The 20,482-nt window shown below is 41.4% G+C and overlaps 1 protein-coding gene across 1 annotated transcript in view; it reads right to left on the bottom strand.

Annotated features, from left to right (window-relative positions):
* PTPN14 (protein tyrosine phosphatase non-receptor type 14) overlaps positions 1–20,482 on the bottom strand; it is a 395,238-nt gene that overhangs the window by 39,277 nt on the left and 335,479 nt on the right. The window contains exon 14 of the mRNA XM_069233899.1: positions 17,911–18,048. Coding sequence (XP_069090000.1) covers positions 17,911–18,048 — 138 coding nt within the window. The remainder of the gene's footprint in view (positions 1–17,910; positions 18,049–20,482) is intronic.

The raw sequence follows: 20,482 nt of genomic DNA, 5'->3' as shown, positions 1-20,482 counted from the left end.
GAAGAGCCATATCTCTATGTGGAAAAGCACAAGGAACTGTTCTATTTCCATCATTGTGGACATCACTACATTCGTCAATCTAGCAGTCAAAGAGAAGTATACAACTTTACACAATGGGAACACTGCAAAATTCCATCCTCCATGATAAACAATCCTAAAAGTTTTCCGAGAAAGTTTTCATACTTTTAAAGTGATGAAGGATCTTAGTCATCCGTGGTTTATTATTTTCAAGAGCTTGAAAAAAGATTCAAATTACTTATCCTAGATTTATCTATTCACCACAGTTCATTGATTTGATTTTTCAACCAAGGTTATGCATATTGTAAGAAAAATGGTAATGAAAAAAGTGTTTGGCAAACTAAATTTTGGCAAATTCAGGGCACTGATAACTTGTTCAGAGCATGCCTTATTTCTACACATATTATAATTTTAATTAAGATTGTGCAAAAAAACAACTTGCATGAGCGTTGTGCCTCTTGAAGGCTTAAGAACATCATCAATTGTAATAATTGCTTCGAATGGAACATACAATTTAACAGCATTTTATTAAGATGGTATAGCCTTATGGTCAACAAATGCTGATATCACTATACACATTATTTTGCATCAGAACAGGACGTTCATTTCAATCAAATTATAAAATATATCCATGGTGCGTATTCTTGAATGTGCCTATTCATGGTGAAAGGAGATTTAGAAACCACTAACAGCAGGTACACTTTTGAGTCTCATAGGACTGATTACTGTCCAGGATGGACTATCCTAATGTAATGCACAAGTGGTTTGTATGTTACCGTTCACAAGGTTTCCTGTCACAAGTTGGTAAGTTGGCATTGAACCTGCACTGTGTCAGAGGGCCCAAGATAACCTAATTCTGAGCCACATTTTACTTAAAATTGCATAAAATTATCAATGGAAAGAGGCAAATTATTGTAAAAGTTTTTTCTGGCCACCTGTCTGGAACTGTTTGAGGTGTCTTGATGCCTTTAGTGGATTGGGACTGAAGAACAAAGCCAGGCAAGACCTCTGGCGAAGGAAAAAGCTGCACTAAAGGGCCATGCTTGAGCTCAGGCTACCTGCATGTTTTCACTACTATAGGTGGCGGATTCTTGTGCCTTTTCCTTCTGAAACAGAGCATCAATGTCAAGCGAAATGTAGGGAAGCTCTGATTTGGTGAGCCAAGATAGTCTTTGGTTTGCAGTAAGACAAGGACACAAATGAGGATTTGTTTCATCTCTTGAAACAACTGCATAGGTCTATAATGAGAAGGGTGAGATTTAACAGTAAATGCAAGAAAAATGTTTTCCACGTGCTATACGAGTGAGAAAGGGCAGTAACTTGGCCCCTATCCTACTTAATGTTCTCATTAGTGAGTTGCATCAACGTCTATTAAAGTACATGACCTTCTCAAACTGTTATGACATGAGTTTGAGATCTTCAGTATGAAACAGAACTAACAGTAACTGAATTTTATGGCAAGACCGGAGTCTCCTATTATGCATTTTCTTTTCTTGTTTATTTAATAGCAGCAGTCAAGAAAAAACAACTCCCAGAAGGCCAAACAGGCCAATGGGAGACAAACAGTAGTCAGTAATATCCACCAATCACAGGGCATTAAACCCCTAAATACCCATCCTGACTGTGAACAGCCCTCTTTTCTTGCTGCTCGCAGTCAAGATAAGTATTCAACAATTCTGCTCATTTTCATTATTTATTATATGTACTGTTATTGTGGTATATTATAATTGTCTCTTTGCGCGCAGTGCATGATTTAGTATTTGTTTTCCTCTCAAGTCGACTTGTAGCCGCATTTCTTTCAAAACGCGTCTTCCCTCACGCGTGCGATGTTAATTATGCTGCCGGCATTCTAAACTGCCGTTTTCTCTCACCGTGACTCCATTTGTCATCGGCGCTTGAAAGAAACGGCGGTTTGCGGATATTTCCCCGTCTGAAGAGAATTTTTCAACCTTACCTGCTTGCTTCCACTCCTGCTGTCTGCCTTCGTCTTACTGAATATCCTCACCGGGGCCTGCCCTTTTCTCCACCCCTAGGCGGAGCCAAGTTGGTCTTTCCTCCGGTTGAGGAAACTTTAACCCCTTATTGCCCTGTTTTTCTCCTAATTCCAGTTTTATTTATCTATAATGGAAATGGAGGGCTCCCCATTGAAAAAGAATGTCTCTGAGGAGGATGAACAAATGAATGAACCACTGAGTGATTTTATTCAATGCTCTGCAGAGCAGGCTGTTTCAGACTCTATCAATAAATTATCAAACTTTTTGAAAATTCTATACTAAACTTGGTTTCTAAGACGATTTTGGCCCATTCTGCAGGGGAAAGCAGAAAACGCTCTATCTCAAAAAATATTCCTAAAATGGCGATAGTTAGTGAGGTTTCCTCACAAAAGACAGAGGACGGAGCTCCTCACATGGCTCCTTTAAAGGAGGGTTCTTCAAACATAAAATCTAAATCGTCTCTTAAATGCTCTAGAAAATCCAAGCATATTACTGGACCTATTGTGATTTCCAGTATCCTGGATACTGATGAGGATGGTCCGGATTCTGTCTCTGATGCAGACAAATCTGATGATGCAGACTCTGAGTTTCCTCCTCCAAAGAAGCGAAGCTTACGGTGCAAGAGGCTGGTCAACCTATGGTAATATCTGATGCGGAAGGGGTTCCTATGTTTAACCCAAATTATATTCACCACCCTAATGCAACATAATGGTTTCCTGCGGATCACGTGGGGAATTATGCTGCATCCAGACTACGCACGTCTTTGGACATGCAAACCAGGGCTAAACTCCGTTCTGAATGCCCTCGACCGTATTTACCTTCCAAGATTACATCTACCCCAGCCATTGACCCTTCTCTTATTACTTTCTTTACCAAGTTTAGCAAAGACCCACGTAAGGGTGTGGGCAAAGCATGGTCCACATGCCAGTATAAGCTTTTGGATGTGGTGGGTCCTCTCACCTGCATATTCCACTTGTCTGAAGCTGCTCGTCAAGACAATTGTCCCATCGATCCAGTGGACTTGTTGTTAAGGGTCCGGAGACCCTTTTGTTTGCTAGGCAATTCTAATGCTGCAATTACCCATGAACGAAGGAAAGGCCTTCTTCTTAAACTGGATCCTAAACTAGTCAATCTGTCAGTATCAGACCCAGGCATCAAGGCAGAGGGGCTTCTTTTTGGGGATTCCTTCATCAAGGAGTCAAGTAAATATGTGTAAACCTTTGCCTCAATGGACAAGGCTCAACAGTCCCTCAAAAAGATGTTTTAACAGTCTGGTTTTTGCCAGGACTGGCAGAGGCAGGAACCGCTTTGCCAGCTGTTCCTACAACAACTAGGGTTCCCGTGGTGCCTTCAATGCCTCCAATAAGGAATACAGACAGCAATTTTATCCACAGAGGGGACGCGGTTTCCGCAACAAAGGCAAACAAGCTTCCAGACTTGCATCCCAAACCGGTAAGTCCTTTTTCTGGCCTTCCTATCATAGGGGGTCGTCTTCTTTTGTTTCTTCCAAAATGGCAGTCGATAACATCAGATCCATGGGTTATAAACACTGTTCAAGGTTACACTATCGAGCTCTACTCAGAGCCTATTCAGCTTCAATTTCCTCAGCCTCCCACATTCTCCCAAGAGATGACGTTTGCGATATCGGTGGAAATCCAGGCTCTCCTTCAGAAACACGCCATTGTTCCTTGCCAGTTAGACCCCACAGGTTAAATCAGTTCAGTTTTTCTTGTTCAAAAGAAGAACAAAAAGATGCGGCCAGTCATCAACTTGAAACATTTCAACCAATTTTTCGTTTATCGTCACTTCAAAATGCAGACAATTCTCCATCTCAGAGATTCTCTTCTTCAAGACGATTGGATGGTTCGTTTGGACCTCCAGGATGCCTACCTGTCGGTTCCTATGCATCCAAATTCCAGGAAATTCCTGCAGTTCGAATGGGCAAACCAATCTTATCATTTTTCCTCCCTACCTTTCGGTCCCTCTTCAGCTCCCTGGTGTTTCACAAAACTCCTGAGGCCGGTCGTAGCTTTCCTCAGAGTACAAGGTGTCAGACTAATCATTTATCTAGACGATGTTCTTATTATGAATCAGAACCGTTCTTTACTCCAATCTCCTCTTCTCTTGACTTGCACTCTTCTCACCGATCTAAGCTTCCTCATAAACAACGAAAAGTCTCCTCTAGTTCCAGTCCAACGCATAGAGTTTTTAGGTTTTCTCGTGGATTCTGTCTCAGCTACACTTTATCTTCCTCCTGCAATAGTAAAATCCATAAAGTCTGAGATTCTTCAAACCTTACGCAAGTCCCTTATAACCCTCAGATCTTTAGCAAGGATTGTAGCCCTTCTTTCCTCTTCCATTCAGGCCATTTGTCCGGGTCCTCTTCATTACAGAGCCCTTCAAAGACTCAAAACACGTCATCTTCAAAAGGGTCTGGCTTATACGGACAACGTCGTCTTAGATCACGATTCTCGCGCAGAACTCCAATGGTGGATAGACCATTTAGACGCCTGGAACGGCAGGACTATAATTGCATCAGCCCCAGATCTAGTATTAGAATCCGATGCAAGCCTCTCCGGTTGGGGAGCCCAGTGTGGTCCAATCTCGACTGGAGCCACATGGTCTCTTCAGGAGTCACAGTTGCACATCAATTGTTTAGAGATGCTTGCCGGCTCCTTTGCGGTCAAAAGCCTGGCAAGAGACCGGGTTTGTTGTTCAGTTCTTCTCAGGATGGACAACATATCAGCGGTCAGATATATCAACCGTCTGGGAGGCACAAGATCCAAACCTTTAGCGGAATTAGCAAAAGCGGTTTGGGAGTTTTGTCTTCAAAGAAGGATTTCGGTCCAGGCAGAATATATCCCAGACAATCTCAATACGGTAACGGACTGGCATTCTCGTCACCTTCAAGATTCCAGTGACTGGAAACTTAATCTCGCAATTTTTCAGGCTATTTCTTGCAAATGGGGTCCATTCCAGGCAGACCTTTGTGTGTCACATCTCAATACTCAGTTACCCCAATTCTTCAGCTGGCGTCCAGATCCGTTAGCTCTAGCCTTCAATGCTTTCTCTCAGGATTGGTCACTATCTCTGAACTACGCCTTTCCTCCTTTCATCATGATAAGCAGGCTTTTAGCGTACATCAGACGTCAGCGAGCAGTAGTAGGCCTCATAGCTCCCTTTTGGCAATCCCAAATGTAGTTCCCTTCTCTTCTAGAGTTGGCAATAGATCCCCTTTTTCCTCCCTCCCTCCTTTCCGGACCTTCTCCCCAACCCCCTTGGTCTTCCTCACAACTTCATTCTAGACAACCTTCTCTCCCTTTCAGCATGGAAATTGTCGGGGATTCCCAACCAGTCCCTGCTATTTCGGCAGAAGGTTCAAACTTCATCGAACATTCCTGGGCAACAGGCACAAAAAAGGCCTATAGCTCAGCATTGTCCATATGGCATAGCTGGTGCGTGGGAAAAAGTATCAATCCCCTTTCAGCAGATGTAACTTTTATAGTTAAAGTCCTTGCAGCTGAAGCTAGTAAGGGTAAGTCATAACGTACTATTAATCTTTACAGGTCGGCGATTTCTTCGTATCACCCTTACATTAACGGTAAGCCTGTTGGGGAACATCCTCTGGTTTGTCGTCTGCTGAAGGGAGTAAAGTTTTCCAATCCTCCTTTACCTAAATACAGTTTGTTGTGGATGTTAATGTTATTTTTAATCTATTTTTATCTTGGCCTGATAACACCATGCTTTCATTGAAAAAACTGCCCAGGGAGTTAGCTATGTTACTATGTCTAGTCTCATTTGAACGTCTTTCTGATGTTAGAGCTCTCGACATCATTACCGGTCATCTTACCCCTTCCGTGGTTCTATTTAATGTTCATAGACGTACAAAATCTAATTTGACAACAGTATTTTACCCCTACTTTCCTGACCACCCTAAACTTTGTGTAGGTCAATGTTTAAAGATAAATGAACAACAAACAGCCGATTTGAGATCTTCCTCAGCATCCCAATTCCTCATTTCCTTAAAAAAAACATTCAAACCTGTTTCCTCCCCAACTCTAGCCCGTTGGGTTAAATGGGTTATGTTCTTAGCGGGTATCGACACTTCCTCTTTTGGTGCTTATTCTGCTAGAGGTGCCATGGCTTCCAAAGTTTTTTGGTCTGGCTCTCGTTTGGAGGACATTCTCAAATCGTCTGACTGGTCTAATGATAATGTGTTTAAAGTGTTTTATTGCAAACCTGTACAACATGCTGGTTTAGACGTTATTCATTTGCTTTAAACTAGCATAATATGAGCCTCCGGTCTTGCCATAAAATGTAGATTTTCCTAGGAAATGCATAATACTCGCCTCTGTGTCTTTAATAAAATAATAAAGACTTTCCTTCATAAATTACTAGGAAAATCTACATTAAATAGCATCTGTGATTTGTTGGGCACAAATCTGTTATAAAACTGAAGGAATGTTTAAGAAAACAATTACAGGACCTGATAGGTTTAGCAAAAATATGGTCTGTTCTGTAGTTAAGATGATATTAAAAACTGGAGGAACCCTCACAATACTTCTGATTAAAAAGTGAGAATATAGATGAGAAAAGTAAACAGTAGTGGCCTCCTGTATTGAACCGTTATAGTGGGAAAATTACACAATGCATGAAAATACATTTGGTAATAGTAGAGTAATATTTTCAAGTTGTATGTTTGTAGTATTTGTGCAGTAACCCTAAAGAAAGAAATACTGTTTTGGAGTGACAGCATTAAACAGGACCATGCATTCCATTTTACTGCAGTCTTTAGTTATAATATTGGAGTTTTTAGCAAACGCTAGCAGTAGGTATGATAGTAGTGGTGTGGTAGCACTGTAGGGTTTAGAGTAGGTAAATGAGGGGGAAAAGACCCTCCTCTTAACCATGAGATTTTTTTGCCCAAAAAGCCTGTGATTTTGAAGCAAAGGGAGAAAAACTGAAATTAAAAAATAGTAGTTTTCCCCACATATAATTCTCAGTGGAAAGTGATAATTCCTTTCTTATAGTGTGATAGAAACCGTTGATTATTATTGGCGTACATTGTATCAGTAGTATAAATGTGCACTATGTCATGATTTGTGATGTACTTTTTTCGATGGTTACTAAATAATGTGACATTACAAAAAAGGCCTAGAACAAAGGAACTTCCACAGGATGGATGAGGAAAAAGGATTTTTCTTTTAGAAAAACCCTCACCCACCAGGTTTACCCATTGGTGGCATGGTTCATCATTGGGTTTCTTCCCGTTCCGATACGGAACAGGGCGTGCTGCGTTGAACAGAATAGGTGGGAGCACTGTTGTAGTCACGTCAATGTGAATCAAATGAGTAATAGGAGTGGTGGGGTCTTGGATAAGTTAAAATAAGTTAAAAATACCTGCCTCCTAGTGATTCCAATGGTTCAATACACCTCCTGGAGATGGTATGGTTAAAAAGGGGCCGTGGTCACTGTGCCACTGGATTCAAGCTTGTCTGCCTGATGAAGGGTGATACCGTGAAACCCTTGGCAGTTCGGGCTGGACTGTTCCCATGAGGAACAGGGTCAAGACTGATTTGCATATGGCTGGGTCCAATTTGGGGTGGCATGGTGATCAAAAGAACGATAGATTAAACCCAGATCTGTGACTGGGGGTGAGCGTTTGCATTGTTCAGCACCCCGTCCATCATCCTTTTGTGTTGTTAAAGGATCAGCTGCATGCGGCACGGAGTTAATTTCTTTTTTTAAATATTATTAAGTCCCCATCCACCCCCCTCCCACGCGCCGCCCCGCCCCCAGTAATCCGCGACTGGTTCAGAATAGATAGAGGCCCCCCACGCACATGGCCCCCTACTATCCCAAACATACCCTCCTCAGTTCAAACACTCAGAACGTCAAGGAGATCAATTCTCACAATACCGCCCCCATTTTATAGGACCAGGCTAGAGACACCCAAGGGCAAGACAAAAAGACAATCCCAAATTCAATGTACATCCGAACAAGATCAAGGGAGGATGACAAGGAGAATGAAGAATACAGAGAGTCAGGAAAACCAAGCAGGCCCAAGCAGCCGCACAGTCTAATAGTAAATCTAGGTGGCATACCACTAATTGATCCACAGAAAAGCATCCTTGAGAAGGGTTTAGGTTTCGTCCCAACTGCCCCTCTGGACAAATTCAGATTGTGCATAGAAGTGAATGATATTAATAGGAAAATTAAGATAAGATCTTTTTTTCGAAGGTCAACCTGCGGGTACTTCAACCCAGGGGGACATAGGCATACGCAATTAATCATCCCTCACCCCCGTTAACACATCTATCTCAGTAGAAATTCTTGCTTTTGAAAAAGCAGTCCTGAACAATATCAGTGAGATAAACCCAAGCACTTAGAGGGTGTTCCATAACACAACGAAGGATGAGAAAAAAGCCTTAGAAGGAATTGGCTAACAATGCTAACATAGTGATAAAACCAGCAGACAAGGGGGGGTGCCATTGTGATCCAAACCACAGAGATTTATTGAAAATAATTTCTGAGACTGTTGGGCGATGAATGCAACTACGAAAAACTTAAGGAGGACCCAACTGAATTTCTAAAGACTGGGATTAGTAGTGTGGTGGAGCAAGCTCTAGCACACAACTGGATCTCCCAGAAAGAAGGGGATTTCCTAATCAATAGGAATCAGGTAACTCCATACTTCTACACTATCCCTAAAGTCGATAAAAACCTTGAGACACCCCCTGATAGACCTATAGTATCACCAATCAACTCCATCTTGGAACCCCCGTCCCGTTTTGCAGATGCCTTTTTGAGACCCATAGTCCAAAACCCTGACACCGCACCTACCTCAAAGATATGAAAGACGTACTATGTCTCTTAAAAGACAGACTCATCAATCCAGAAACTGAGATACTGATAGGACTGGATATGGAGAGCCTACACACGAGACTCCCTCACTATAAAACATTATGTATAATTGAGGAGGTTATCTTTGACATAGACTGGGACTACCAAACGCCACAGAAGGTGGTTAGTGAATGTTGTTTTTGGGCTCTAACGGAAAAAAAACATTTTGATTTTGAAGGAACTCTGTACCTTCAGAAACATGGGACCAGCACATGAAGCACCTTCGCTCAGAGCTTGCCGGGCCTTTATGTCCACTATCTCGAGAAACAGAGAATTCTAAACCCTGCTAACCCATACAGAGAGAACATAGTATTGTGGAAAAGATATATTGATAATATACTGGTTATCTGGAAAGGGGAAGCTGCACAGGTCGTGATATTCCTAGAATGGCTAAACAGACAGGAAGAGTTCCTGAGATTTACTCACACAATGAGCAAGGAACAATTGGTCTTCTTGGATTTAAATATTATAGCCACCCATGGAGCTCTCAAGACAATCACTCATGAAAAACCAACAGCCAAGAACTGTCTACTTCTTTATGATAGGGCCCACCCCCCGCCACTTGAGAGAGAGAACCTCCCATTTGGACAATTCCTACAATTGAGAAGGAACTGCTCAGAGATATCAGATTACAAGAACCAAGCTCAAAATTTGGCATCGAAGCTGGAGGCAAGGAAATACCCCAACAGGAAAATCAATCGAGACATGAAACAAGCTTGCAATAACAACAAAGAAGCTCTGTTGGATACCCCCCTCAAAAGGAAAAGGAAGAAAGCCCAATATGCATTACAACATACAACATAGCCTCCAATCATGTAAGCAAGATTATCAACAAACACTGGCATATCCTCAATAGTGGCTCATTGAATATCCCCAAACCCATGTTCTCAAATAAATGGGGGAAACGTCTTAGAGACATGCTTGTGCACACCTGTCCATGTAATTTCTGTAAGAAACAGGACGGAACCAACTACTTACCACCACCCACAGGACACTACCCATGTGGGGATTGCAATGTGTGCCATCTAACGAAAGTCACCAAAAAGGTTAACTCCAATGACAATACTTCATGGGACATCGGAGACTTCACCAACTGAAACACTCAGCGAGTAGTATACATGATCACTTGCCCATGTAACCTACACTATATCGGGATGACCACCCACAAAGTAAGGACTTGCATCTGTGAACATCGTAGTAACCTGAGATGTAGACGGGCTACTACTAAATTGTCCACTCACTGCATAGAGAAAGCACACACACTACCAGTGGGTTTTCCTGGAACATTAAAGAGACATTAATTGTGAGCCCATACTGTTGGAAAGAGAACAACAGTGGGTCTATAAATTACACACACACACACACACCTCATAGGACTTAATGAGCACATCCCATAGAGCCAGCTGATGAAGCACTAACATCACAACGGCTATCACTCAGTTATACACCTCTGATAAGGATATGTACACCCTAAAGGCTTGGTAAGAATTTACCCATTGTCTATTGATTTCTTTTTGCCAAATGCACTTTTGCAGCGCCTTTTACAAAGTGCCACAACATGTAGCTATTTCCTCCCTTCCCTTTCCATAATAAGTAAGAAAAGTAATTTCTGGAAAGCATAGAAACCTTAAAACAAGTATTATTTATTTAAAAATAAGTAAAGCCTTTTTTCTGTAGTCACATGCACCATGACTGTGCCCTTATAGACCTAGGTGCCAAAACAGGCACTCCCAGGGACACCTAACTTCCAGGGCCCTCGCTTACCTCCCTTTTGACCATGAGAGGCTGCCATCTTGGAAGGTTAGCGCTCTAGTGATGCGATGTGTCATAACGTTGCAGGTATTTTTAACTTATCCAGGACCTCACCACTTGTATCCCTCCTTTGATTCACACTGACGTGACTACATCAGTGCTCCCACGTGTTTCGTCAGTCATGCCCCCTTCCATAGCGGAACGGGAAGAAACCGAATGATGAAGCATGCCACCAAGTGATAACCCTGGTGGGTGATGGTTTTTCTAAAAGGAAAAACCTTTTTTCTCGTCCATCCTGCGGGAGTTCCTTTTGGCTGGGCCTTTTTTGTAATGTCACTTGGGCCATAAGGAGGGCAGGCCCAGCTAGACAACCTTCTTCTCCCAGTTTGTTTTTCGAACTACGTACTGTGACCTGTTCTTGCTATTTGCTTTGGAAGGCTTTGTGCAAGAAGCACAGGACCTCAATTGCAGTTCACATTTTCTCTGGAAGGTAGTGGAGGACTTTTTATAATATGGTATAAAAGATGGAATTTCCATCCATATCAAGACAAGCGAAAGAGGGCGAATAGCATTACTGAAGTACAATTAAACCTGCTTCCTCCAACACCTAGTCATTTAGCAACAAGCGGCATCAATTTCAAAGTCACACTTTCTAATGTATTAAAGACAGCTATTCGCTTCAGACAGAAGTTCACAGTGACGCCAGAAAGCATGGTCTTGGAGAGTCACACCAGTGTTGGGTGATCCCACCAACAAAATGTCCTGAACTAGTACTCAACTTAGAAGTGAGCCCAGGGAGGAAAGTAGTATGAGCTGCCTTCAGATTTACCCGATGTGAAGTTGTCTGACGTCCTCCATTGAGAGCACAAAATTACAGCCATGTGTTCCACACAAACTGGTGAAACCTAAAAAGCACTGGTGCACAGCCCTCGTCTTCAACTGATCTCCAGAAAAGCAAGTACAAAAAGCTATTAAAACCTCCTTAAGTCTTTGGCGAGGAAGCTGGACTGGAGAAACTCACAAAATCTTTCAACCCTCTTATAGTCAAATCCCACAGTGTGCATTACGTCATCGTACTTGCCTAATAATATTATGAGAGTTGGCAGTACTTTAAAGACTTTATTAGTGGAATGAAAGAATTTTAAAAAAGCATAATAAATAAAAGCAAAGCAAAAAAGAACACAAAATGAGTGAGAGAAAATAATTCCAGAATGAATGCTTTTTCCACATATTATATGGTCATACAGTCTTCTCTCTGCTGAGAAGAGATATTGCAGGTGGTAAACATCACCTAACTTCTCAGTTGTTTATGAGGGGAGGAGTGTTTAAGCCTGAAGTAATCAGTATACAATTACAGCAATAGCCAAAAAGTGACAAAATCATAGGAATTTAACTTTCACAAATTGTGGTTTTGCATAGTTTGTAACAATGAGTTTAATGCTTCAAATAATTTAGCAGTTTTGCTTTAATTTACAGCTGCTGCAAATGAGGTGCTTAGGCTCCAGAACTGAAAACATATACTAACAAAAAGATTAGGTTCAAACAAAAAGCTCTGGGGTAAATGGATTGAAAAAATGGCAAAATAGTAACCCCTACTACATGCTTAAAAACGCACAAAAGCAGTTGGATTTTATTAACTCTAACCTATTGTCGTAGCCCAAATGTCCCCTTTTCTGAGAAAACTTGATTTGTTCCCTTCACCCACTAGTAGCCTGTTCTGGAACTTGTTTGACCTGCCTCCCCAATCCTATCTTTAAAAACATACCATGGCTACCTTCAGCAAGCCTTGCATCTTGGTGATCAGATACTTTTCCCTGACTCAATCGGGACTCCATCCACAGAGACTCTCTTTTACTTATTTTGATGTTTTGAATCACCCCAACATGTACCCTGTAAGCCACGTCTTTGCACCATGCATACTTCAGTATAATGGTGTGATGTGTAACAGGGTAACTTTACCCAACTTGTGAATTTATGATAGCTCGGAAGTAATAAAGTTAACTCTATTGCAAATAAATTATCCGATCTAGTCAAAAACCTCATTAATAACTTCAGTGCAATCTTTAACATGGGTTAATGTGGTCCACCACATCACATGCTGTGGATAGCTTCAAGATAATAGTGGTCATAATCTAGCTAGATGCAGAGGTTAGATGTCCCAGTCTTCTTTCCCGCACTGGTCTGAAGCCTAATTAGTGGTCATACAGTGCCTTGTTTTGTTCCATATACTCTCGATGCTACCTTGAGATTTCCCTCCCTTCTGCAAATTTTATTTGTCAGAGTAGAGTGGAGTAAACTGAGGTGCAGTGGCATACAAAGAGTTGTGTACAGTGTTGTATAGTGGACTACAGTATCGTAGAGTGTAGTGTTTACAGTGGCATACAGTGTAGGACAGTGTTATACAGTGGAGGGAAAGGATACAGGGCCAAATGTACTAAAGCATTTTCCCATAGACACAGAATGGGTAAAACCCTTTGATACATCTGGCCCATAGACATGAGTAAAGTGTCAGAGAGTGGCATACAGTGTTGTAGAGTGGAGTTCCACAGAGTACACTAGTGTGTGAAACAGTGGAGTGGATTGTTGTTTAGCAGTGTAGTGAAAGGTAAGGTCACGTACAGTGGAGTAGAGTTGAGTGAATTGGTGTAATGTTGTGTGGAGTAAAGTACAACAGAGTGTACTGGTGTGTCGTAGAGTGGCATGGATTGGAGTGTACTGGTGCAACATAGGTAGTAAAATGTTATAAAATGGAGTGTGGTCTCTTACCTTAGAGTGGAGTTCTGTGTCATATAGAAAAGTGTTGAATAGTCGAATAAAGAGTTCTACATTGGAGTGTACAGGCATACAGTGAGTATAGAGCTGGACATTGGAGTGCCATGATGTGTGGTAGACTTTTATAGAGTGGAGTTATATAGAATGAAGAGGAGTGTCATACACTGGAGCGGCGTAGAGTGGATTACAATAAAGTGGAATAGCATACAGTGGAATATTCTAGAGTGGAGTGGCATAGAGTGGAGTACTGTACAGTGGAGTGGAGTGGCGCAGAGAGCAGCAGGCTATAGTGGATTAGCGTACAGTGGAGTGGCATACATTGAAGTGGTGTTGCTTAGAGTCGAATAAACTGTTATAAACTAGAGTGGCATCTCATACAGTAGAGTGGAGTGCTGTGTCGTACAGTGTCTGAAACCGCCGTAGAGTGGGGCAGATTGTACAGGCATAGAGTTGAGTGAAAATTTGGACTGTGGAGTGTACGGCACTAGAGTAGCGCTTAGTAGAGAGGAGTTATAGAGAGTTGAGGAGAGTACCCTGGAGTGGTGTGGAGTGAAGTAGCACACAGTGGAGTAGAATTAATTGGAATAGCGTAGAGTGGAGTGGAGTAGCGTGGAGTGGAGTACTGTGGAGTGATGTAGAGTGTAAGAGCGTACAGTGTAGTACTGTACAGTGGAATGGCATGAAGTGTAATAACATATAGTGTAGTAGCATACAGTGGAGTGGCGTACAGAGAAGTGGTTTAAACTGGAGTTGTGTAATGTGGGGTGTGCAAAGGATAATAGTACACAGTGGAGTGGGGTAGAGAGGGATACCATACAGTAGATGGGCAAAGACTGAAGTTGTGTGCAGTATAGAGTAGGATGGAGAGGCGGAGAGTGGAATGGCGGAGAGTGGAGTACTGTGGAGTGGCGTAGAGAGGAACAGTGTAGAGGCATACACTGGAGTGGTGTACACTGGAGTAGTGTACAGTGGAGTGGGGTACAGTGGAGTGGGGTACAGTGAAACAGCATATAGGGAAGTGGCGTCCAATGGACTAGTGTAGAATGGAGTGGCACAGAGTGGACTGGTGTACACTGGAGTGGTGCAGAATGCAGTAGCATATACTGAAGTAGCATACAGTGGAACAGCATAGACTGGAGAAGTGTACAATAAAGTGGCGTAGACTGGAATAGCGTACCTTGGAGTATTATTTAGTGCAGTGGCGTACAGTGAAGTGGTGTAGTCTGGAGGGATGTACACTGGAATGGGGTAGAGTTTAATAATAGAGTGGACTGGAGGCCAATGGATTAACGTAGAATGGAGTGAGGTGGACATATACTTGTGTGGTATAGAGTGGAGTAGCATAAAGTAGAGTGGCATGCAGTGGAAAAGCATATAGTGGATGGGCATACAGTGGAATGGCATACTCTGAAGAGGCATAGAGTGGAGATGCATACAGTGTAATAGCGTACAGTGTAGTGGCATAGAGCGGAGTGTTGTACAGTTGAGTGGCGTAAAGTGTGATAGAGTATGGTGGAGTAGCATACAGCAGATTACCATATAATGTAGTGGTGTAGACTGGGGTGGCACACATTGGAGTGGGGTCCAATCGAATAGCGTGGAATGAAGTGGTGTAAAATGGAGTGCCATACAATGGAGTGGCAGAGTGGAGTAGCATGCAGTGGAGTGGCACACAGTGGAATAGCATGGGTTGGAGTGGCATACAGTGGAATGGCGTAGAGTGGTATAGCATACACTTGGGTAACATGTAGCGGCGTGACACACAGTGGAGTGGCGTATGCTAAAGCGCCGTACCGCAGAGTTGCATACAATGTAATAGCATAGTGTGGACTGGTAGAGTGGTGTTGTGTGTAGTGTAATAGCACAGAGTGGAGTGGTGCAGAGCAGAGTGTTGTACAGTGGAATGGTGTAAAGTGTAAAAGTATATATTGGAGTAGCGTACAGTGGAGTATAATAGAGTGGTGTAGACTGGAGTAGCGTACAGTGGGGTGGGGTAGAGTAACAGCATACAATGGAACAGCGTACACTGGAAGGGGGCCCAAATGAACAGCGTAGAACGAAGTGGCGTAGAGTGGAGTGCCATACAATGGAATGGTAGAGTGCAGTGTCTTACAGTAGAATGGGATAGAGTGGAATAGAGTATAGAAGTAGCATCCATTGGAGTGCACACAGTGGAGTGACGTAGCCTGGAGTGTTGCACCTTGGCATTGCATACAGTTTAACAGAATAGAGAGGAGTGGCATAGAGTGGAGTCCAGTAGAGTGGAAGTGGCATAGATTGGAATAGCATATAGTGGAGTGGCAGACTGATGTATGTGAAATTTAGCAGCAATATAGGTTATGGTGTGCAGAGTGATGTAAAACAGCAAATTGCACTGCTTTGCGTTTCTTCAGATTTACTAATAAACGAAGGGCCACGCTTGGTGGCATCCTTTGTAAATCTGACTTAAGTATTTCATTGCCTATGCAACAATATGTGTGATGCAAGGGTACCACAATCCAATAATACAGCTAGACCTTAGTTATAATATGGGCCATTGTATACCATGATAACTTTGCAGTATACTGTGGTACATGGCGATGACAATCCAGTATATAATTGGGTAATGGCTGTTTTTTTAGAATGAAAAGGCAGCCATATTGTTTTTACTACACTTTGGCTGTGTTTAGTGTTAGAGCCTTGGATACAGATAAGTACTAAGTCCCTACCAATTACTATTTTATAAAAGTGGTAATAGGGTATTTCATTTATCTTTTTTAATATATTTTAAAATAAATTTACAGTCATGTGGTGCCATGGTAGTTTCACAAAATTTAGTGAAATTTTGCACAAGTGCTGAGGTGACAGATGTCACTAAGTTGAAATGCCTTATAACTTAAAAGATACTTACCCTGCAATCCCCAAAATACATAATCTCTGCACCCTAATATATAGTCATGACAAACTTCACATAAATCCGTTCATGTTTTCGTGCAACATCAAATACAATAGTCTATGGAAAATGCATTGGTGTAAAAAACGTGTTTTGGGGCCCATTATCTTAGCATCCTCTTAATGATTCACCACAAAAATGTACATCATCCAAAAATGTAGAAAATGCCATAGGTCTGGAAAGTTTTGTGGTGATTCATTAAACAGGCGGAAAGCTATAAGGGAGGTAATAGCTGAGGAATTCCTATATTTGGAGATACTAACTATAACTACACAGTGGCAATCAGATTTATTTATTTTTTTCTATTGTATGTGTTGTTTTTTTTTTTTACTGGTTTACATAACAATGTGACCATTAATGTGTCTTTTAGTTGTTCATGTAGTATATTTGAAACTTTACATATGCAGTCTAGTTTATTTTTTGGGTTTCCTTGCTATATTTAATAGGATTGTGCTACAAGATATCAATAAGTTGAAAAACCTTATAAATTAACAATTACTCTACTCGCACAGAATCATCTACGCCACCTATGTAATACTGCAAAATTTCATATAAATTCAGCTGACGTTTTTGTGCTACGCGAAATACATAAGTCTATGGAAATGCATTGGATTTGAAGCCTGTTTTAGGACCCCCTTTGCATCCCCTTGACCAAATGCAGTGAAACTTTCAGTCAGGTAGCAGATACACGGACATTCCTCAAACAGGTGCAAAGTTATAGAGGGACAAACTCATAAAATCCCTATCTCTGATTACCCTAACTAGAACTACAGAATGGCTGAGCCATAATATTACATATGTTCAACTTATCTTAACTATACTTACTTTGCATGTTAAAGGCATGCACAATAAAGGTATATGTGTGGTAAGGGCATATGCATGGTACACACGTGTTGTAAAGTCATACATATATATATATTTATTTATAAACATAGAATCACCACTGCACACGCACGTCGGTTAGAAGACTCAGAAGTGTCTACTCACTATCACATGGACTACTGCTCTATTCCTCCTCACCCACCATCCACTGCTCCGTTTCGATTTTGTTTTCAGCAATGTTTGCGCCACGGCTTTGAAGTGTGCCTATTGGTTTAGCACACTTTATGTTTCAGCCCAAAAATGAAAACCTATTTCTTGTCCTATACATTGTGCCACCCAATATCCTTTTATTTCTTGTTTTCTTGTATTTTTCTTTTAGACTGATGATTAAGTTGCCATGTAATTGTTTTTGCACCACTCCTTAACAGAGACGCGTATAAAATGCTATTGCTTTACTCATTTTACTAATACGATACCTATTTTTTTGCTGAGCTTATGATCCTTTGAAATATTAATGACAGAACTGAATTTTCTAGAACTTGAACCCATAAACCGGAAGCAAAAATTCACAACCACATATAAAAAGATGCAAATATGTTCAGAAGTCTTAAAAGTGATACACAAAGAAGCCTATTTGTTAAACCTTAAATCAGTGCAGGTGATGCACAGCTAACAGAAGAGAGACAATAAACAACGTTTAAGAAGAAACAATCTTACCATCTCATCCGTTGGCATCTTGGCAGTGTCATCCTGGTTATCCTCAGGCACTGGGACTCGGGCCACTGAGAGCCCATTCAAGGCTGCCCGCATCAAAGGCCGCTTCTGTGTCTCAAGGGTTGCCATTTTCTCCTTACTCTAAATAGTTGTGACAAGAAAAGGCATGTTTTTCTCTCAGAGTGATTATTTATAATCACACCAAAATGCAGGAATGTGTGTATAATCTTCAGAATCTGCACCCGCCACACAAAAGTATGCTTGCTAACACCAGAAGCAGAAACTTCAAGTACAACCTTTGTTCTTCATTAAATGCCCAAGGAGCAGCTGCCTATAAAAGCATATTTCGAATCAGACTAGAAGCCATAAGAATATATTTAAAGCAAATATAATTCTTGAAAACAGCGACTATCTTTGAATCATGGTACAATGAACAATCATGAATGCCCGTAGTGACAATATTGTAGTGTAATTATATGTGGAGAAAATCAGTGCCTTCCCACATTGCCACAACATCTTTTTGAGGATGCCATTAAAGGAACTCATTGGACTGCCAGCCCTCCCCAAATTTAGAAAAATCAAAAGGCAAAACTTTATAAATTCAGAAGTTTGAAATTTTACAGCAGAAATATAGAAGAGAGGATTTCTTAAAACCAGATTTGTAAAACATCTTCAAAATAATCGAAACTTTGAAAGGAGTTTCTAAATATATTCTCCATTGTACTGTTTAGACACTACCTTAAGGTTTGCAGATATCGATTTCTAGATATAAAAAACAAGCAAGCGGTTGGAAATGGACAAATACATATATACATCAACAGACACGCAGAGTACTGCTGGGAAGTTAAAAGGGAGGTTCCATACAAGTAAGTCCCAGCCAACGATCACTCTCAGGAACATTCTTTTGGGTGCAGATGAGGACGAGCGGTTAAGACTGTACCCAAGTTTGCTCTCTTTGGGCTTAGATTCCCATCTTGAAATGACCTGGTATAGTGGATTCTAAAACAGTAATAAATTCCATAGAGTAATTAAGGCCTTCTTTTACAAAGATGCTTAGAAAATAAGAGGAAGCCAGACAGTTTTAAGGCCTCCGATACATCAAGATATTCGAAAACCCTGCCTAGTATTTGGCTGTCACAAAAGAACTTATACAATTGCCAATTAGGAAATCTAAATTAGATGTTGTGTACCAAAAAAGTAATTTATGAGGAGCCCGGGCTTGTTGATTTGGCTCAACAAATAAACTGAATCATCCCAGTTATAAGAAAAGGGTCCTCTGTGTTACTATGACAAAACAGTTCTTTTACAGGAGGGTGATTGTTGTATTTTCTTTTTTTTTTTTTTTTTTTTTTTTAGGGAGCAAGAGTTGGAGGTGGGGTGTTGAGTAACAGACAGTAGGGGAACACTTGCAACTGATGTTAATATGTTTCAGACCCTGCTATAGAACTCTCTGACAACACACAAGTTTGACCCACTTTATAATTAGGTCGGACCATGAAGAAGAATTTTAAGTGTTTTTAGAATTCACCCATTGACTTGGTTAAGTCAGAATCTCTCATTTTATTTTGTATGTACTGTGTGCGCATTGACACTTCAAATTCATTTTGGCATTGGCACTATGCACTTTTTTTTTCTGAAATACCCATGACAGGTTCAGTCATGTTTTGATCTTTGAGCACTTTTGAGACTAAGCTTATTATACTGAAAAAATGTCTTCTGCATAAAAGCCTCCTAGGATGTAAAGTGATATATATACTGAACAAAAGGTGCAAAAACGTAGAAGGAGTCAAGATACAGGAATCCTGACCCCATATGCCACATGGAGGGACCCCTCTTGGGCGAAAAACTGCCCTTTTTTATCTGATTCGCGGATTTGAGGATCCTCCTCAGATCCTAGGAAAAAGCAAGGCCCTGATTGGCTTGCTGCAACCGGACACAAATATTAACGTGTTTAAAAAAAACATAGAAATTCACTGAAAAAAACAAAGGGTACAGGGATGTTTTAGTTAGGCTGACGTTTCATTCATACAAAGCCATAGAAATTCTGCAGTTATAGTTCTACAAGGGTGGAGGGAACACACTTCCTCTCATCCCAGCACAGTTCACACCACTGCATCCCGGTAAATGCAAGACGCTTACTTCAACGTTGCTGTAGTTTTTCAACTAAGTTGGTGCAGGCAGTGTGGTTCTCTCTAGACACTTGTTTCTGGGTATAGCCATTCAACAGTAGAGAGCAGAAGTAGCAGGGAGCAGGGAAAAGTCATCTGGGGTTGCTGGCATCCTGCCCAAGTCTTCACAGGCCACAGTACCACTCCACAGGCACACAGGTGCATCCCAGGTGAGCTTGTCAGCTCATTGGCTCAGGGGAGCCTTTTAAACACATGTGGGGAGGCAGTACACTTCACCCCATTGCATCCTAGTAAATACGGTATACTTACTTCAACGTTGCTGTAATTTTTCACCTAAGTTGTTGCAGGTAGTGCTGTTATCTCTAGACGTGTTTTAGGGTTTAGCCTGTCATCAGTAGAGAGCAAAAGTAGCAGAGAGCAGAAAAAAAGTCATCGGAGGTTGCTGG

The sequence above is a fragment of the Pleurodeles waltl genome, chromosome 5 (genome assembly GCF_031143425.1).
Source record: "Pleurodeles waltl isolate 20211129_DDA chromosome 5, aPleWal1.hap1.20221129, whole genome shotgun sequence".
Taxonomy (NCBI): Eukaryota; Metazoa; Chordata; class Amphibia; order Caudata; family Salamandridae; genus Pleurodeles; species Pleurodeles waltl.
The sequence above is the reverse complement of the archived record's forward strand: the minus strand, read 5'-3'. Positions and strand labels throughout refer to the sequence as shown.